Below are 19,304 nucleotides of genomic sequence, written 5' to 3' on the forward strand. Positions count from 1 at the left end.
CCTTCCTTCCTTCCTTCCTTCCTTCCTTCCTTCCTTCTTACCTTCCTGAGAGAGAGAGAGCGCGAGCGAGCAGGGGAGGGGCAGAGAGAGGATCCCAAGCAGGCTTCATGCCCAGTGCAGGGCCCAACTTGGGGCTCCATCTCATGACTGTGAGATCATGACCAGAGCCTGAATTGAGTCGGACGCTTAACTAGCTGAGCCACACAGGTGCCCCGATCTGCATGTTTTCCAAGCTTACTTTTTGTATTTAAATAAGCTGCTGTGTTTGAGATGAATGAACCCAAATAGAAGAGCAATAGTATGTCTGAGGCTAATGACAAATAAGATTGTGAGCCATAAGCAAACTCAAGCATGTTGTTTAAATTATATGTGTAATGAATGAGCAGTAAGACCCAGCCAATAGACAAAAATTTTAAAAATGTAATTCATAGTGAGTTTCCCTTTGAGATAGCTTACTGTGTTCCCAGCAGGAGGCAACACTTTGTCTCTATGGCTGGGCTCCAGGGGTCTGTGTGTGGCCTGGGCTCAAAAAAAGGCATGTGTAGGGATTTTTATATCATAATAAGCATTCTCAGGTAGTGTCTTAAATTTTACATCCAGATAATCATTTCTGCCTCTTGAAATACCAAATCTGGGTTTAGTAAAAGGCTAATTCTACTTGTCTAAAAGAGCATGCTAGACTAGTGTTCCGAGCCTTCAGTTATAGCTCACCTATGCTTAACCAAACAAAAATGTGTGCTATGGTCAATCCTTTTTATCTAAGTTTTAGTGTTTGTCAGCTATGTGTTTTCAGACCCAAACGACCATCCAGTCAGATTCCTAGGAGCTGGAATAATAGGTCCTTGGCTGAGGACCGCCAGGATGAGGCTTCTGTGGCTTCCATGTCCACAGATTCAGAGTCAGTGCATTTTGGGGGTGATGGGACAGCTCAGGCTGGAATCTGAGCCCTCCTGTGTTATTACACTAGGCAGTGGGGACTCCCTGCCTCCTTTTCCTGAAGTGCACTCACGGCAGTGTAAGCTCTCTGCAAGAGGGTCTACAGAGATCCCCTACTCAGGGAATCATTTTCATGGACAGTTGCACTTGGGCTCCCTCATTAACTAGGAGCAGAAAGATTCCAGAGATTGCTCTTGCTAGGAAACAGACTCTACTTCCTGACCCTGCCAGCGTCTAGAGAACTGGTCTAGAGAGGTCTTCTCTAAGCAGGAATTGCTCTCCTGCTGGAGCCCTGGGCTGGGTGTGCCCTGCTCCTGACCTCTGTGTGCTGGGGAAGCGGAGAGGCGGCCCGCCTTCCCCCGCGCAGGATTGGCTGAGCTGCTCTTCCAGAAGACTCTGCTGTTTAGAGGGAATCTGTGACATGATTCGTGTTGTCCACAGAAGAAAGCATGCATGTCAGTCTAGGGCAAGGGGTGCTTCTCCTGGTGTTCTGGATAGGAAATCAGTTTCTGGAGTGGGACCTCACACGTGGAGGACTCAGTGATGTGCACACAATGTTCTCCACAGCATCCCTACTGTAAAGGCACTAGCAGATTGCACAGGGAGGATCCGGACACGTGACACGGAGTGTCATTCTCATTTGCCAAAGTTGTGTCTTTCCTTCCTTGAGACTCAGCCAGATGCTTACATAAAAACAACAGAAGTTCTTTTTTTTCTTCCTAAATGTTTGTTTATTTATTTTTGAGAGCGAGTGTGAGCAGGGGAGGGGCAGAGAGAGAAAGAGAGAATCTGAAGCAGGCTCTGTGCTATTAGCACAGCGCAGAGCCTAATGTGGGGCTCAAACTCACAAACCATGAGATCATGCCCTGAGCTGAAGTTGGATGCTTAACCAACCAAGTCACCCAGGTGCACCCAAAACAACAAAATTTCTTTTTTTTTATTAAAAAATTTTTTTTAATGTTTTTATTTATTTTTGAGACAGAGAGAGAGAGAGCATGAACAGGGGAGGGGCAGAGAGAGAGGAAGACACAGAATCCCAAGCAGGCTCCAGGCTCTGAGCTGTCAGCACAGAGCCCGATGTGGGGCTTGAACTCACAGACTGTGAGATCATGACCTGAGCCGAAGTCGGACGCTTAACCGACTGAGCCACCCAGGCGCCCCCCCAACAAAATTTCTTACTGTGGAGATTTTTGAACATTTATAAAAGTGAGAGTAATTTGGCAAACCACCATGTCTGTGTCTCCTTTTTCCAACAACTAGCGGTTCATTAGCTAGAGTTTTGACCTTGCAGATGTTCATACATTTCACTGCGAATAGCCCAGATGTTGTTTGCAACCAGACTGGTCCCTGATGGAAGTGGAAATTAGTCCAGGGAGTCTTTGGCCAGGAGTGGCTCAAATAATCTCCTTTCCATTTTCAGGGGTTTAGGGGCCCATTAGTCACCTTTTGGCTTGGGACTTATCCCCCAACTTCTGTCCCAGTATGCCCTGGAGTAAGAATGTGTGGATTATGGCTGTGATGCCATCTTAGCAGAACGCAAGACCTTCAGAGATAGACAAGGAAGTAGAAGACCCCTTACTTGCACAGAAATGTCCTTCGAGGCTACCCTCAAACAGCCTGTTAGGAAGTCAGCTCAATTCAGTGAACACTCAGGCATCTATTATGTATGAGTAACTAAAGTTCTAGATGTCAAGGACCTCCAATTCTGGTGAAGAATTTTCTAATCAAAGTTTTCAAGTGTGTCCATGAGTGATGAGGCACTTTATGTACAAGAGATACTTTCAGCCCTCAGGATGGATATTTTTACTCTATTTTGAAACCTCATTTGAATAAATTTGACATTATTCTTAAGACTAAGAGAAATTAGAATCAGCGAATCAAAAGGACAATCATGCTGATAAGGAAGGCAGCCAGACGGCAAGAGAGGAGGTAGACAAACCAGACAATCTGGAGCAAGAACCAAAATACCACAGTTGTTGGGGTTATTTTTAGAGTCAGGGTGAAGGGCGCCCCACATGCACTTGGGATACACAGACCATCATGGTGATGATAGGACAATATCCAGCTATGAGTGGAAAAGGTTTGGAGTCGATGATGCAGGTTTAAGCCTTGACCTTATACTTGCTGGCTGGGACACCTTCCAGAATGTATCTGTCCTCTCTGTTGAGTCTGTTAAGTTCCTAAAATAGGTTTGATAATAGCCACCTGACAGATGTGGTGAAGATTAATGAGGAAATTCAACGTAAGCAAGCTCTATGAACAATGAGATTCACTGTCTAGTCAGCTGGGACTTTTATGTTCATGCTGATATCACTGGGGCACCAAAAAGAGATAAGTGTGTTTTCTGTGTACTTTGTTTAAGGGAGGGTAAAGTAGAACGATGAATTCCGATTCTTGACAGAGAGAGAGAAAGCTCTTCAGAAAACGTGTCTCTGTGGGATCATTTGTTCATGACAATTAGGCTTTACTGAGAAGTGAAAATTGCAGGGAATGAGACAGAAAAAGTAGATGGGGCTAGATTGCCAAGGGCGTTCTGTGCTTTGCTGGGGAATATGGGCTTATCAGACATTTGACTCCATATTTCATAAAGTTGGAATATTAAAAAATACAAAAAAAAAAAAGTCAGAGTCAGTGAAGATCTAAGTTAGAATGCAATATCCAAGTCAGGAAGAGGAAGTAGCCATATAGGTCACAGAACCCTAAGTGGGTGTTCAAGGTGAACTTGCCGTAGACAGAGCGTACTACAGCCAAATCAAAAAGGAGGAAACCTGGGCAGTCACATGGTCCGTGTTGTTCACGAGGACAAAACATCAGCTCTCACCACTAGCATAACTTTTACTGGCACTTAAATGAGCGAATTTTCCTGGGCAGGACTTTATAAAGGAGGCACCAAGTGATGTATGGCACAAAATGTTCTCACCAGAGTCCTTTCGGAAAATACAGTAATAGGAGGTTTAAGAGGGATGTTTCTTATAGGTACCTTCTCTTCCCCTTCCCTACTTTATTTTTCCCCGTGGCATTTATCACCTCATTCACTACATTGTTTACCTGTTTGTTTTATTTATTGTCAGCCACAGTACACTAGATGATAATTTCTAGTTTTAAGTAAGTCCGTTTTGTCTTTTGTGCTGGTTAAGTGAATTGGACCTAATTAGTGATATTATAGCGGGTGAAACTTCTCAAGGTTGGTGTAACAGTTTACAGCTTTCACTGATCATTGGTTTCCACGGCAAAGATGCCAACAACGTAGTTTCCTAATACACATTCATGCGTCTTACAAATCAAGTCTTGCAAGTAGTAAAACAGACCTCTCGATAGAGGAAAGCTGGTTGTTCTTAGAAGATAGACTTAGGAAGAAATCTAATGTTATGGACGTATGATACAGAATACATAAAAACCTCACTAACATCTTGTGGTCATGGGTATGTAAACATTTCTTAATCTTCTTCCTGATCCATCAGCCAAAGTTTAAGAATCAATTCTGTGGTTTTTCTTGGTCAAAAACCATTGTTTCAACAGTTTCTTGAAGTTTCTTTCCAGCTTTCTGCTGAAAACAAAGCAAAACAAAATGTGCGGCTTCTGTTTTAGCTTTAGAGTCAATCAAAGATAACTTGAAGATATTTGATTTGGGGCTTTTAATAGTTTATTTCCACCAGCAACATATTTTCCATGAGACACAACAGAAGAATTATATGCAAACTACATCCCCCAAATAGCCAAGGAAATTGATCTGTAACGTGGAACTTCTGGATACAAACCAAGTAAATTTTAGAAGACAGCTGCCAGAAATAATGACACATAATAATTTATTATGATGCTGAGACCCTTTTCGGAATTGTACAAGCTGGACACGCACAGTGTTTACATTTCAAAGGCAGTCGTAAATCCACAGATGCACAAAGGGCTCGAGACACATCTCTGAAGATATCCAAGGTGCGTTGTGTTGCACATTTGGACAAGGACAAGATTTTCCTTAGCAGATAGTTCTAGAAAAAGAGTTTCCTATTTACAAGGCTGCCTTTCTAACAGTCCTTGATGCAACTTCTCCCAGCTTCCAACTATAGAGTCTGTGCAAACACACACAAAGGGAAGAAAACTCACAGTATCATGAGAAACCAGACAAGAAGTCAACTGTGGCTACAGGCAGAGGGAATTTTTCATTTGCCCAAAGAGATGTGAGAGAGGATGGAAACAGAAGGCAGAAAATTTAACTCTACCTTAAGAAGAAAAGTCATTGCTTTTGTTCTACTTGTTCTGGTTTCTTTTTTTTTTTTTTTTTAATTTTTTTTTCAACGTTTATTTATTTTTGGGACAGAGAGAGACAGAGCATGAACGGGGGAGGGGCAGAGAGAGAGGGAGACACAGAATCGGAAACAGGCTCCAGGCTCCGAGCCATCAGCCCAGAGCCCGACGCGGGGCTCGAACTCACGGACCGTGAGATCGTGACCTGGCTGAAGTCGGACGCTCAACCGACTGCGCCACCCAGGCGCCCCTACTTGTTCTGGTTTCTAACATATAATTGAAGAATGCATTCTGAAACTTAAAAAGAGTTGATTATGCAGATTACAAGGATTTCTCATATTCCTTTAACGAAAATGCATTCAATTAACAAAAGAATCACACCTACATAAAACCTGGCAGTTTGGTCCAGCTAAATGTCATGTGTGACCGTCTGGCCTCTTGCTTGGTTGCTGAGGTCAGGGGTCCATCCACTCCTGGTTTGGTCACTTTTGGTGAGGAGCATCTTATTATGGTATAAACTATGATCTCACTGTGCACAGGACAGCCTTTCTTAGAAAAAGAGTCTGTTGGGATGGGGCAGGTTAAATGGAAAGCGCTCCAAGTATAGCTCCAAATAGAATGCATCCATAACACAAGTTTGCATAATGCCTCTGGGGTGTTCCTTCTAGGAATGCAAGGTGGGGTGAGGAGTAGGGCATTTGAACATTCACAGATTGCTAGGTCAAGGACCGAAAGAAAGAGATTATTGTTTTTTAAGAAGCTAAAATGGCATTTGATACAATTCAGTCATTGTTCCAGTTTTCTACTTAGTGGTAAATTCTGCAGACCTCCCTTGGAAATCAAGCTTATTCTAGAAGAGCCACCAATGCAACCGTGAGGACTGGAGAAGGGAAGGGGGCATTATCATTATTTGCAACTGATATGCACTTTGGGGCAGGGTTGTTTTATCTAAAAAAACCAAGAGGATCAAGTAAAAGCTCTGATCTGTAGTGAGAGTTCAGCATGATGGCCAGTCATATAACTCTAGCCTTTTATATGTCAGTAAAAACCGCTAAGAAGTATGATGGGTATTATCAGAAAAGGATGAGGAGAATGTTTTGTAGCTCATTAACGGTAGCTACAAAGAAATCTAAATATGCAGTAGTACATGTATCAAGAAATGGGCAAGAACTATTAAACTTGATTGAGAGGCAAATATATACATACATATTAAAGAGAGGAATGGAGACGTTTCCTCCTTCGGGAGGAAGGAAGGCACCGTGGTGTGCTTGGGGGTCAGGGACCCGGGTGGGGATTCTGAGTTAATAACACCTGGAGAAGAGGGAAGAGTCTCTCTCTGAGATTGGAGGCAGAGGGCTGGGACTGGGGAGGAGGAGGTGAGAAGAAGGGTGGGCTTGGGAGAGTCTGTGGGTGGGGCTTTGGATGGGTAGAGATTTGAACACCTGCCTCACGTAGGGGCTTGGGGAATGCTGGGAAGGTGCTTTTGTCTGTTTTGTTTTGAGTTTTTGTAAGTAGTAAGCTTTGCTCATACATTGTTCCTTTGTTTCCTCCATTCCCCTCTTCATGAAGATCTGCAGTAACAACATACGTTGCTTCACACGGGACTTGGGGCCAGATTAGTGTTTCTTTTAGATGGTTGCCACCTTCAGGCACTAAGGCCTTGAGAGCAGGAGGGCTCGGTTTTACTTGGATTTTACAACTCTCTCAGAAATGAAGCTCCCAACCAAATGTAGTGCTCTGAGTTAATGGTCTTGTTACCAAGATAGCAGTGATATAAACCAAACAAAAAGTTTACTTGGATTATACTCCTTTTCTTTTCCCTTGCTCTCAGATCATCTGCATAGCTGTACGTTGAGGCTAATTTACAGGGTGATTCAGTAAATTCTTTCAGTGCCCTGGAAGGTGGTCAGAGTAGGACATTTGATGATGTTTTTTTTGTTGTTGTTTTTGTTGTTGTTGTTGTTGTTGTTGCAAGTGCTGACTGTGCTGAAGGATTTTAGCTGGTTGGCATGACATCTAATTTAATGGCTATAGCACGATGTATCTGCTCTAGCAAAACTGTCATTTCCATGTCAGGTCAGCAAAAGTTCATTTTTGCTTAAAACACAGTTATCTTTTCCACTTCTGTTTTTAGTAAGATTGAAAATGGTGGGGGTCAATGTCAGTAAAAAAGAACGAGAAAAGTAAATGTCTGAAATAAAAATGTAAGGACATACATATAATATCTCTCAAAGCTGTGATTGTAATCGGATCCAAATAGAAGCGATGTGATGAGAACATTCAGTATTGGTGTAATTATAAAAAGAAGCCGTGCCTTTGAACTCCGAGTTGCATTTTAGAGCCAAAGCGTACACTTTAGAGGACTCAGGTAACATATATGATATGTTCGTGTTTCAGGCAACTTTTTCCTGTAGCTGTGATGATCAGTACGTGGGCACTTTCTGTGAAGAATTTGACGCTTGCCAGAAGGAGCCTTGCCAGAACAATGCCAGCTGCACGGATGCAAATGAAAAGCAAGACGGGAGCAATTTCGCCTGCGTCTGCCTTGCTGGTATGATTTCCACAGATAATGGTTACTACCTATCTCTCTGTAGAATATACACATTAAGGACGCGTAAGCGACGCATTGCCTAGCCGTTAGACAAGGCAACTGGAAGATCTCGCTCGATGCTGTCGATGTGTGCTTCATCTGAAGAAGGACGCAAGAAGGAACTCCACACGGGGATCGACACTATTGTTCCTTGGCTCGCTTTCTGACATTAGGACGCTTCTGTCTTAGCGGTCCTCCATTTTTGTTCTGGGATGATGATACGCTTGGTCAAAGAGAGGTCTGCACATTTCAGAAACAATCCTGCAAATACACACTGAGTGTAGACTGGGACTGTGCTGGGTGATTATGCTTAGTAACAAGAAAAATCTAGAATAAACTGCGCGGGGTGCTGTGTAAAGCCACCTCATCCTCCCGTTTTTGTTAATTTCCTTTTGTTCATGTGTGTTCACTAAGCCGAGTTCTTGGTACACCGTCCTCCACAGTGGGGGAGGTCTTCAGCGTTCTTTGATCAGTGTGAGGGATTCGTGGGTTTTACATGAGACTTTTGAATCCTTGGAGCACAACGGGTGACCAGTAGGAGAACACAGAAGCCAGTATGCCCACAGACTTCTGTGTTCCACAGTCATCTCAATTGACTTAACTGCTCAGCCAATTCAGTTATTAGCCCTCAAGGAGCAGGAATGGCATTACCGCGAACATTCCGATACGCTCTTTCGATACAGCTTAAAAGCAAACCCCAAATTTCTCCTTTTTCACTATAAGATAATGTGCAAAACTGGCATCACGTTTCCTTTTCCATCTCGTCCTGTTGCCAACATTGGCCCCTGGGTGGGGATTCAGGAAGAGGTGGGAGTTGGGGAAGGCCAGAGGGATAGAGAGAAGGGGCAGTTGGAGTGATGGAAGTGCTCACTGTCCGAAACGGGACCGAACGATGCTAAAGTTTATATGAATACCTGAAAGTTCTTCATTCATCTCTTCCAACCAAAAGATCGATCACAGGGATAGGTAAATAACCTGATAAATTCTTTCCAGACCCAGTGTGTGTGTGTGTGTGTGTGTGTGTGTGTGCACGCGCATCTACATGTGAGTGTGTATATTTCTCTTGGACATCAGATGGTTATTTTTCTATACGCTTTTTTAAAAAAGTGATTATAGTATGTGTATATTTGCCAGTACATCATAGACAACCTTTCACGTCACTACATATGGATTTGCCTCATTCATTTCAACAGTCACACAGCGTGTCTCCTAAATTTGTATCTCCAGGTCAGACTCCCTCCAGACCCCCTTATCTACTGCTTACTTGACATCCCCCTTGAGATGTCCCGGGCCACCTTAAGCTCAGCCATTGCACAGTTGAGCTCATCATGCCCCAGCCCCACTCTGCTCAGCTTCCAGTGTCCCATCTATTTCCGTCAGCTGTACATGCATCTGCAAGTCGTCCTGGGTGCCTCCCTGTCCCTCACTGTCCATACCCCTTCTACCTCCAAGTGGTCTCCGTTTTTACTGCCTAGAGACCTCTCAAGTCTACTACCCTCTCCGCAGCCCCACTAACACTACCCCTAAGCTAGCTGCCTCTGCCCCTTGTCTGTGCTACTGGGGTACCTCCCACCGCTTCTCCGTGTTCTCCTGAGCCTGCTGTACACCGAACCAGAGTGATCCTGTTAAAGTGAGCACCGGCTTTTGTCCCCATACCTTCCATTCTCCTCATGGTGGCAGGTGATCATTTTCCAGTGCCGATCTGATGTAGCTGCCTTCCTACTTAAACCCCTTCTTCCCATTGCTCTTTGGAAATAGACCGATATCCTCAGCCTCATCCTCCTCTGTGACCTGTTGCTCACCCGCCTTTCCAGCCCCATCTCACCGCGCTGCCCACCGTGCTCTGGGTCTGGCCACCTCGGCCTTTCATCTCCCTGACAGCCTGAGCTCCCTTCTGCTGCAGGCCTGTCTCGCAGCTTTGTTCCTATGCAGCCCCTCTTCTGCCTTCCTTCCGCCTAGATAAATACCACCAAGTTTCTGTTTTAGATCTCTCTTAAATGCCCCCTGTCCCCGGGGAAGTGTCACTAAATGGTTTAAGCTAGTCTCCCTCCCTCTTTCCCTTCCATAACCCCAGGCTCCTTTCTTTGACAGCCCTCATCTGTTTTCAGGGCACATTTACACATGTGATCTTTTGATTATAGCCTGTCTTCCCCACCAGAGTTAACCCCATGGGAGTGGGGCCCCAGTCGGTCTAGCTCATCACTGTGTCCCACAGTGTCTGACAAATTGTGGGCACTCTGTCAATGTGCTGATGAGGTGAATTAATGAAAGCATATGCACATGGCCTCATGTTTTAATCCATCTAGTGATGGATCTTTAAGATGTTTTCAATTTCCGCTTTGTAAGTCGTGTTAGAACAAATAACGAACCTTCTATAAATAGTCCCAGTCAGGGTTGGTGGGTGGAGCTTGTCACTGTCTGGACTGGAATGATTTCAGTTTGATATTTTACCTAAGTCTGTTCTCAAAGGGCATTTGTCCCTTTTATTAAAGGAGCTCATGTGCACAGAATTGGAACGGTCATAATGCTTGGCTGGTGACACTCTCTCATTTTGTCTGCAATCTGCTTTTGTATATTTTCTTAGCTATTTTAATAATGTAATAATCCCTGGGGAAACCAACATCAAAACCAGAAGTTCAGGGGCGCCCGGGTGGCTCAATCAGTTGAGCGTCCCACTTCGGCTCAAGTCGTGATCTCACGGTCTGTGGGTTCGAGCCCCGCATCGGGCTCTGTGCTGTTGGCTCAGAGCCTGGAGCCTGCTTCCGATTCTGTGTCTCCCTCTCTCTCTGCCCCTCCGCTGTTCATGCTCTGTCTCTCTCTGTCTCAAAATAAATAAAAACATTAAGAAAAAAAATTAAAAAAAAAAAACCCAGAAGTTCAACCCCATAACTCGTCAAATAGTTTCCTCGTTAGCCCACTCCTGGACTTCCCCTCCCCATCTGCAGGGAATGATCACTCTGAATCTTGAGTTGATCTGTCCTTAGTTTTCCTTTTTGTAAAGTTAGACTATTTACATGTTTTCATAGAAGAATTTAGTTTTACTTTAATTGTTTTCATGTTTATAAAAACCGTGCCATGCATGAGTCATGTTATGGTATCATGCATGTAATTCTCTGGTGCTTTCTTTTTTCATGAGATGTGTCCATATTTTTGAGCTCGTTCTCTTGGACTGCTGTATCAAATTCCATTCTCCTATTCCCCTATGGACCGGGACCGACAGGCACATTTGGGTATGTATCTTTGGTCGTCTGTGTGCTGGAGATTGTTTTAGGTATATACCTAGGACTGCAGTTGTTGGAATATAGGCTACGTAATTGATCACTTTGGCGGGGGGTGTCATGTCAGAGGGTTTCCCAAAGTGGTCACGCTCTTATATACTCCCATGTGTGATGCATAATTGGTCTTGTGAATTCACACCCTCTTCAATGTTTTGTAGTATCAGAAGTTTTCATTTTTGCTGACTGAATGGGTGCGAAAAGGTGTCTCATTGTGGTTTCTGTATTTTGTGGCTCACTAGTGACCCCGAGCTCCTCTTCATATGTTTATTAGCCACGTGTGTGTCTTTTCTATGAAATACTGTTTTCCTATCTCTTGCTCGTGTGTGTGTGTGTGTGTGTGTGTGTGTGTGTGTGTGTGTTCTTCTTGTTGGTTGGTAAGTGTCCTTTGTTTCTTTTTGATCCTAACCATTTGTCAGCTGTATGAACTGCAAGTATTTTCTCCTTCGTAAGCTGTCTTTTCGCTTTCGCTTTGAGGGGTCTTTTGATGAATGGACATTTTTATTGTATTCTGCACACTTCTCTAGTTACTACATTTTATGTACTATTTAAGAAAGTATTTCTTTACCTGGAGAACTAAAAGATGTTAACCTATATTTTCCAGTAAGCATTTAAAAATTCAATTTTGCCAGCCTTTATTTAGTATGAATTTTATTTTTGTATATGTTTCTTGAGATAGGGAGCTAATTTCATCTTTTACTATAATTTTATTTTTCTTCTTTTTTGAAAATACCCCATTTGTGTAAATATGTAATATTTGAAACTTTATATTGTGTCCCACCTGCTACAAAGCTACTGACAGAGTTAGGAATGACTGGATGCCTAATACATTTTTTTTTTAATTTTTTTTTTAATGTTTATTTATTTTTGAGACAGAGACAGACAGAGCATGAATGGGGGAGGGTCAGAGAGAGAGGGAGACACAGAATCCGAAGCAGGCTCCAGGCTCTGAGCCGTCAGCACAGAGCCCGATGCGGGGCTCGAACTCACGGACTGTGAGATCATGACCCGAGCCGAAGTCGGACACCCAACCGACTGAGCCACCCAGGCGCCCCAGCCTAATACATTTTTAATTGTGCTTACTCTCAGGCGTTTCTGCACTGTGATGATTTACCCACTGATTTGAAATTTTTCAGAAGCATATCTAACTATTTTTACTTATTAGTGGGGAAAAGGATTTCACCTTTATCTAAGATGACTTAACATCTTCCATGTTAATAGCACATCCTGGCTATGAGGCACATACAGATATACAGGATTCTCCTTGGGGAATTGGGGAATTGGGACTTCGAATAACAGTAATAGCAATAACAATAAAAAATACTTTGACTCTCAATTGACGTAGGGCTAGGGAGTTGCATTTTAAGAATATGAATTTTAATAATTCTACTTAGATAGACTCAGGGAGTTTGGTGATTGCCAGTAAGTTCATCAGGAACCCAAGAGATGGCAGGCAAATTGATCTTGATTTATAAACTGATCATCTTTTTTTTCTTCCATTAAAACAACAAAACTATCTTATAACACCACATTGTAAATTTGTTTTTCTTTCTTTTCTTTTCTTTCTCTTTCTTTCTCTTTCTCTTTCTCTTTCTCTTTCTCTTTCTCTTTCTCTTTCTCTTTCTTTCTCTTTCTCTTTCTCCCTCCCTCCCTTCCCCTTCCTTTCTAGAGAGTGTAAGTGAGGGAGGGACAGAGAGAGAGGGAGAATCGTAAGCAGGCTCCAACCCCAGTGCGGAGCCTGATGCAGAGCTCGATCTCAGGACCCTGGGATTGTGACCTGAGCCGAAATCAAGAGTCAGATGCTTAACTGACTGAGCTTCCGAGGTGCCCCTCTAATAAGCTATTTCTAACAGTTGTCCTGTTTCCTGAATATCACAGATTGAGGACTTCTCAATTTTCATGAAATAATACACATTTTTATTAAGGATATAGATGCCTTTGTGCATTGGTCACAGTTTAAACAACTTTATAAAATAGTGTAAATAATCTCCCCTGCATTTGGAATGTGTTGTTCTCTGAGCTTCTTCCTGAAAGGCGTGTGGTTTGCTTAGGGTTCTCTCCACTTGTGAGGAAATCCCTCCACATATGAGGAGCCCTTTCTTGTTTTGTACAAGTTTAAGGCAGTTGTAGAACCCCAGCAGCTATTTCTGTCTTCCCTGCTGGCCTTGAATCTATAGTGTGTCTTTCACATAAGGTGGCCTCGCACGGGCTGGGGTCTCTCAGCCACGCTGCCTCTGTCAGGGTCTCCCCGACTCCCCAAAGCTTTCTTTCCTTGCCTTTCACAGAGCTGGGCCTGTGTGGGTCTCTTCTCCATGGCCTCCATTCCTGCTATGCTCTAGAGCAGATCCTGATCAGAGCTAGATGAGATTTAGGAAATGTTACCCTGGTGCCCTCACTCTTTGCTTGTCTGCTTTCTGACTTCTTCCTGCTGTTTCCTTAAGTAGGGCTCTACCTTCTCAATTCGTGTTCCTTGCAGGATAAGCCCCTCCCACTTCTAGCTTCCAGCTCTGCCTCTGCATGAGCTGTTCAGGGCAGTCAAGGCAAGCGTGTGTGCATGCGTGTGCATACGGATAGCTAATGTGTATTTGCATGCTTGTCTGTGTGTGCACACAAAATAGCTAATGCTTATCATGCCAGGCCCATGCTAAGTGCTCTCCAAGGTTGCTCTTAGAACAATCTCTGAGTTAAGCAGGCTTAATTATACCTATTTTATAGGTGAGAAAGCTGAGGTATGAGGAAGTTTGTAACTTGGCCAAGAATATTAGGGTAACACTTGATTGTGCTGCAATAATATATCAATCGCCAAACCTCAGTGGCTCCCAAGAAAAGGTTAATTTCTCCCGTGTCACAGTCTGATGAAGGCACTTCCCTCCAGGTGGCAACTCAGGGATCCAGGTCCCTTTGTGTCATGAAGGTGCCACCATCAAGAGGTGGCCTTCACAGTCACTGCTGAAGGATAGAGGGAGCTGATTGGGTGCGATGTTCTGCGAGCAGCACCTGGAAATATCTCCTATCACCCCCACCACATGCCATTTGCCATAATTCAGTCACTTAGCCCCCAGAGGCTTTGACTAGGAAGAGGAGACGAGGTGAACATTTGCATGGTTTCTGTCATACCAGGTGCACATGCCAATAACTGTTGGGGCTGGGACTTGACCCAGGCCCTCTGCCTGCCTCCAAAGCCCATGTTCTTCAGCATCTTGCTGAGCACTTTCCTGGTACAGATATGTGGCCCAGGCCCATGTCATTACCTTCAGCGTCCTCACGTCAAACAGGTGTCTTCCTAAGAGAAGCAATATTACACACTTTTGTCAAAAGAAAAAGGCCTGGTTTCTCAAAATGAGTTTTCTACTTTATTTAGTCCTGAACATCCTCAAGAAACTTATTTTTTATAGGAAAAATACATTTTCTTTGTGGAAGAACTATTTACAGGTTAATTAACATTAATTAATTGACCTCTGAAGCCCCAGGTAAATGCATAAGAACTCTCAAAGAATATGAAGTCTGCTTTCCTTTAAAACTGTTTGTCCTGCTTTGCTCTGGTTGTTGCACGTTTGATCATGAGAAATTACCTTGTTTGATGAATGAATGAATTCGAACCAGATTCTTCTCACCAGAGAACAAAAACTCCCAACAAAGTCTCTCCTTGGCGACATTGCTGTCTTGATGGAATGCTTATTCCTCTTGATAGGAGAGCATTTCTTGGTGAAAATATTATCAGTGAAGAAGCTCAGATCCAAATTTGCTAATATTTTTATATTTTGCTTTCAGTTCTATGTCAGATGTCCATACAAATATAATTTTTTTGAGTCATGGTAAGTTAGAGATGTATGAATATGGCAGATTGGGTGTAGAGTTGATTCAGTAATAAACTCTACTTTAGTTGTCCTTTTGATTTTTTTTACAATTTTTTGAAAGCAGGAGATGAGTTTTTCAGTAGGAAAACATTGATAAATGTCATATACATGTGTCTACGATGTAAAATGAATTACAGATTATAGCCAATAAAATTTTCATTTGGGGCAGGGGATTTTTTTATCAAGTGTGATTGATATTTTTCTTGAAACTTTCTTGCGATAGTTTTCAAAAAGAAGGGCATTGTCAACAACGTCAAATAGTTCGGGAGAACCTAAGAGGAGGTTATTGACTTTGGCAACAGAGTTTGTTCAAGCCCTTGGTGGCCTTCTGTTTACATTGATGTGGTGTGGATTTCATCAGAAGCTCTGAGATGTCTCTTAAGAGAACACATACAGGGACAGAAGCAAGGGAGGTGCCAGAAGTTACCAGACTCTCTGAAGGACAGCACCATATTTAGAAATAGTTGCGGCCACTTGGTTTCCTTGTGACAAAGAGGCTGTGAACTCCCCCAGTGACCGTGGTTGGCCATGATGAGGTGAACAGGATTTGGGCCAGATGTGAGAATTAATAAGTGGCAAACTCACGTGAAGAACAGAACCAGAAGGGGCTCTTCTTTTTTAAAATGATAGCATACTATTTACGAGCACAGGCTCTGGAGGCAGAATGCCCAGATTGCAATCCTAAATCCCAGCCAATTAGACCTGAAATGTGGGCTGTTTTCCCTGTTGGTTTCCCATCTAGCTCCAGTGTCATACTGTCTGGTCCAGAATAAGCTTCCTGGAGACCCTCCTTGTTTCCTGAGGGTACGTGAGCCCCAGGTGCTAGAGTCAGCCTTGTGGTCTAGACCCCCACTCATCTGCCCTGTGGACTAGACCCCTGCCCATCTACCTTGTGGACTAGACCCCTGCCCATCTTCCCTGTGGTCTAGACCCCTACCCATCTTCCCTGTGGTCTAGACTCCAACCCATCTGCCCTGTGGTCTAGACTCCTACCCATCAGCCCTGTGGTCTAGACTCCTACCCATCAGTGGTCTAGATCCCTATGCCTCTACCCTGTGGACTAGACCCCTACCCATCTACCCTGTGGACTAGACCCCCACCCATCTACCCTGTGGACTAGACCCCCACCCATCTACCCTGTGGACTAGACCCCCACCCATCTACCCTGTGGACTAGACCCCTACCCATCTGCTCTGTGGTCTAGACTCCTACCCGTCAGTGGACTAGACCCCTAGCCATCTACTGTGTGGACTAGACACCCACCCATCTGCCCCGTGGACTAGATCCCCCCCATCTGCTCTGTGGTCTAGACTCCTACCTGTCAGTGGTCTAGACCCCTACCCATCTGCCCTGTGGACTAGACCCCCACCCATCTACCCTGTGGACTAGACCCCCACCCATCTACCCTGTGGACTAGACACCACTCATCTGCGCTGTGGACTAGACCCCTACCTATCCCACTGGACTACAGTTCCAGAGCCAGCAGTGCAAATCCTGCTGTGTCCTTAACATTTTCTAGTGGGACTCTTTGGGCAAGTCACACACCTTTCTGGGTCTGCTTCTCTGACTCTGCAAGATTACAGCAACCCTCATCATGACTTACGAATACCAAATGAGAACGTGAGCTCTTGGTCTGTTCTGTGGACTTGTATCTCCAGTATCTAGCCCAGGGCCTGGCACACAGTAGGGCTCAGTAAAGATCTGTTGAATGAATGAATGAATGAACAGAACGAGATGAAATTCTATATGAGGTGCACACAGATACGCAGTAGGGACTCAATTTTCTTGTCTCTCTTCATCGGGCTTCTCTGTGTAGCATATGTGTTTTTCACCTGCCCCACCAGATTGTGGCTGGCCTGAAATTCTTGATTTCTCCATCCCCTGTCAGTGTCAAACCCCATGCCTTGCACATTAGTGAATGTGGAATGCCTGATTAAATTGAAATTTAACTTCCTTAATCAGGATTTATTTTAGAAAAGCCTTCTAATATTGAGAATACAATTTTTCCTCAGAGGAGCTATTTCTTTTTCTGAAAAGAATAGCTGCGATGCATGTTCCAAACTGCCACTGCCGAGATATTATTAGCATTTTGCACAAAGCATTTTTCAACTTCAGAGCCCTTCATTGTTCCAGCTTATTGGTGAGTTCAGCCTATTTCTTTTTAAAAGCTTGGCACAAGGCACAGAGAACATCTCATGTGTTCCCGTCCCAGCTCTACTCAGTGTCATTCAGATAGGTGTTCAGATGCCTTTGACTGGTGAGTCAGAAGCAGGTCACCTCCTCCTGGAGACAAGCCCTGAGTAGGATGGGCTGTAGGTCCTCACTCCCAGCCTCACTCAGCTCAGGAAGTGAGTGTGTCGGCAGGTGAATGCGGGTTTTTGCACGTGGCTTAGTTCAGAGGTTCCGAGTGGAGGGTACCTCAGAGCTCGTCTCTGGTCGTGGGGCAGGGAGAGCAGGAGTGACCCCAGGAGACTGAAGGACTTGACCAAGGTCTGCAAGCTTGTGGGAGACAGGATTTCAGGCCTCTCCACTCTGTGTCCATCTTTGGGTCAGAGTACATTTCACTGCAACATATTCACGGGTTTGTGAATTTTCCATTAGTTACGAACAGGGCAGAGGGTATGGCCCTCTCCGATGGGCTGCGAATGCATGACCCATGATGGCTCTTCACCCACTCGCAGGACAAGAGATGGTGCCAGCTGGGACCGGGGGACAAACCAAAATGTAACCTGCTGCTCAGGGTTTCAATCCAGTGCCTTCCATTTACTAGTTAAATGACCTTGCGTGACCCTCCCAACCTTTCAGCTCTCGGGTGTCCTTACCTTTAAAATAGTGAGGCTCGCTCATTCATTCAACAATTGCTTATCAAGTATCTCCTACGTGCCAGGAATTTGCCAGGTGCCAGGACTACATCTGTGAAACAGTAATGTCCTCATGCTCATGGAGGCTGCATTGTAGTGAGGGAGAGGAATCAACAATGTGAGCATGTGTGGTTCTTGGTGTGTGTGTGTGTGTGTGTGTGTGTGTGTGTGTGTATGTAGTTAAGGGAGAGGGTCAAGAAGTGATAGGTGCAATGAAGAAAAATTAAACAGGTGAAGAGATCAAAAGAAATGGGAGCATGAGGGTGATCAGGTGAGGCTTCTCTGAAGGGAAACTGCTTGTGTAGAGACCTGAATACAATGAGCTTGTGAGCTTGGGAACGATGTGACTGTTGGGGGGCATAGCATCCAGGCAGAGGGAATGGCACATGCAAAGGTCCTCAGGCAGGAGTACGTGCACAGTGTCTAAGAGCCAATGATGAGACTTGGTGCTGGGAAGGAAGCTGGAGTGGGCCACGGAGGAAGGACAGGGATTCTATCGTGAAAGCGACAGCCCTAGTGTGAACTAGGGCAAGCCATCTGACTTCTCTCTTGAAAGGGTCACTCTGAAACCTGGCGAAGAAGAAACATAGGGAGGGGAAATTGGGAGACTACTCTCCAGGCAAGAGAGAACGGCGACTGGAGCACCGTGGTACCGTCAGCGTTGGAAGTTTGGGTCTGGGACATGGTGACGGTGTTGCTGGTAACACTTGCTGGGGGTGTGTGTGGGGGGTGTGAGTGGCCGTGGGGAGATGTGGAAGGCTCCAGAGGTTTTCATTAACAACAGCTTCATTGAGATACGATCCACACCCCGCCGAAGGGTACAATTCAGTGATTTTCAGAATATTTACAGAGTTGCAACAGTCCATTTTAGAACACGGTCGTGTCCCCAGAAAACAGCCCTCTCCCCTTTGCCTGCTGCCCCCCGATTCTGCCACCTCCTCCCCCAGCCCACGGCCACCACCGATCTACTTCCGGTCTCTATAGACTTGCCCATCCTGGACATTTCATGTAAGTTGAATTATTTGCTATGCGGCCCCTCGTGTCTGGCTTTTCAAGGTTCATCCATGTCGTAGCAAGTAGCTTCATTCCTTTTTCTGCCTGAATAATGTCCCGTTGTCTGCAGACCCCTCCTTGTGTTTATCTGTTCACCCACTGGCGCACACTTGGCTTGTTTCCACCGTTTGGTGGTGGCGAATGGTGCTACTGTGAACCCTACCCTGGTTACCATCTCCCTTCGCTCCTCCTCCAGGGTCTTATGCCTCCGCCCTCTTCGGTCTCTGTGTCTCTGCCATCCTTCATCTTCTAACTTCATCCTTGGCGTCTCATCAGCAGCGGTGCCGAGGTCTCGTCTTAAATCCAGCCCCTTAACAGGCAGAAATTTAGGAAGTGCCTGCTGCTGCTTCCATATGTTGATCTCTTCCTCCCCTCCCCCTTCTCCCTTGCCTCCCCTCCCCCTCCCCCTCCCCCCTCCCCTCCCCCCCTTCTCTCTCCCCTCATCTTCTTCATCACTGCCACACCTCCATCTGTGGCCATGTTGTGATTT

At 44.8% G+C, this 19,304-nt stretch overlaps 1 protein-coding gene across 1 annotated transcript in view; it reads left to right on the forward strand.

Moving 5' to 3' along the window:
* The window catches only part of DNER (delta/notch like EGF repeat containing), a 322,578-nt gene that overhangs the window by 197,475 nt on the left and 105,799 nt on the right, over window positions 1–19,304 (forward strand). Inside the window, exon 9 of the mRNA XM_040450346.1 lies at window positions 7,576–7,729. Within this exon, the coding sequence (XP_040306280.1) occupies window positions 7,576–7,729 (154 nt within the window). The remainder of the gene's footprint in view (window positions 1–7,575; window positions 7,730–19,304) is intronic.

The sequence above is a fragment of the Herpailurus yagouaroundi genome, unplaced genomic scaffold, assembly GCF_014898765.1.
Source record: "Herpailurus yagouaroundi ecotype Mexico unplaced genomic scaffold, PumYag 202, whole genome shotgun sequence".
Lineage (NCBI taxonomy): Eukaryota > Metazoa > Chordata > Mammalia > Carnivora > Felidae > Herpailurus > Herpailurus yagouaroundi.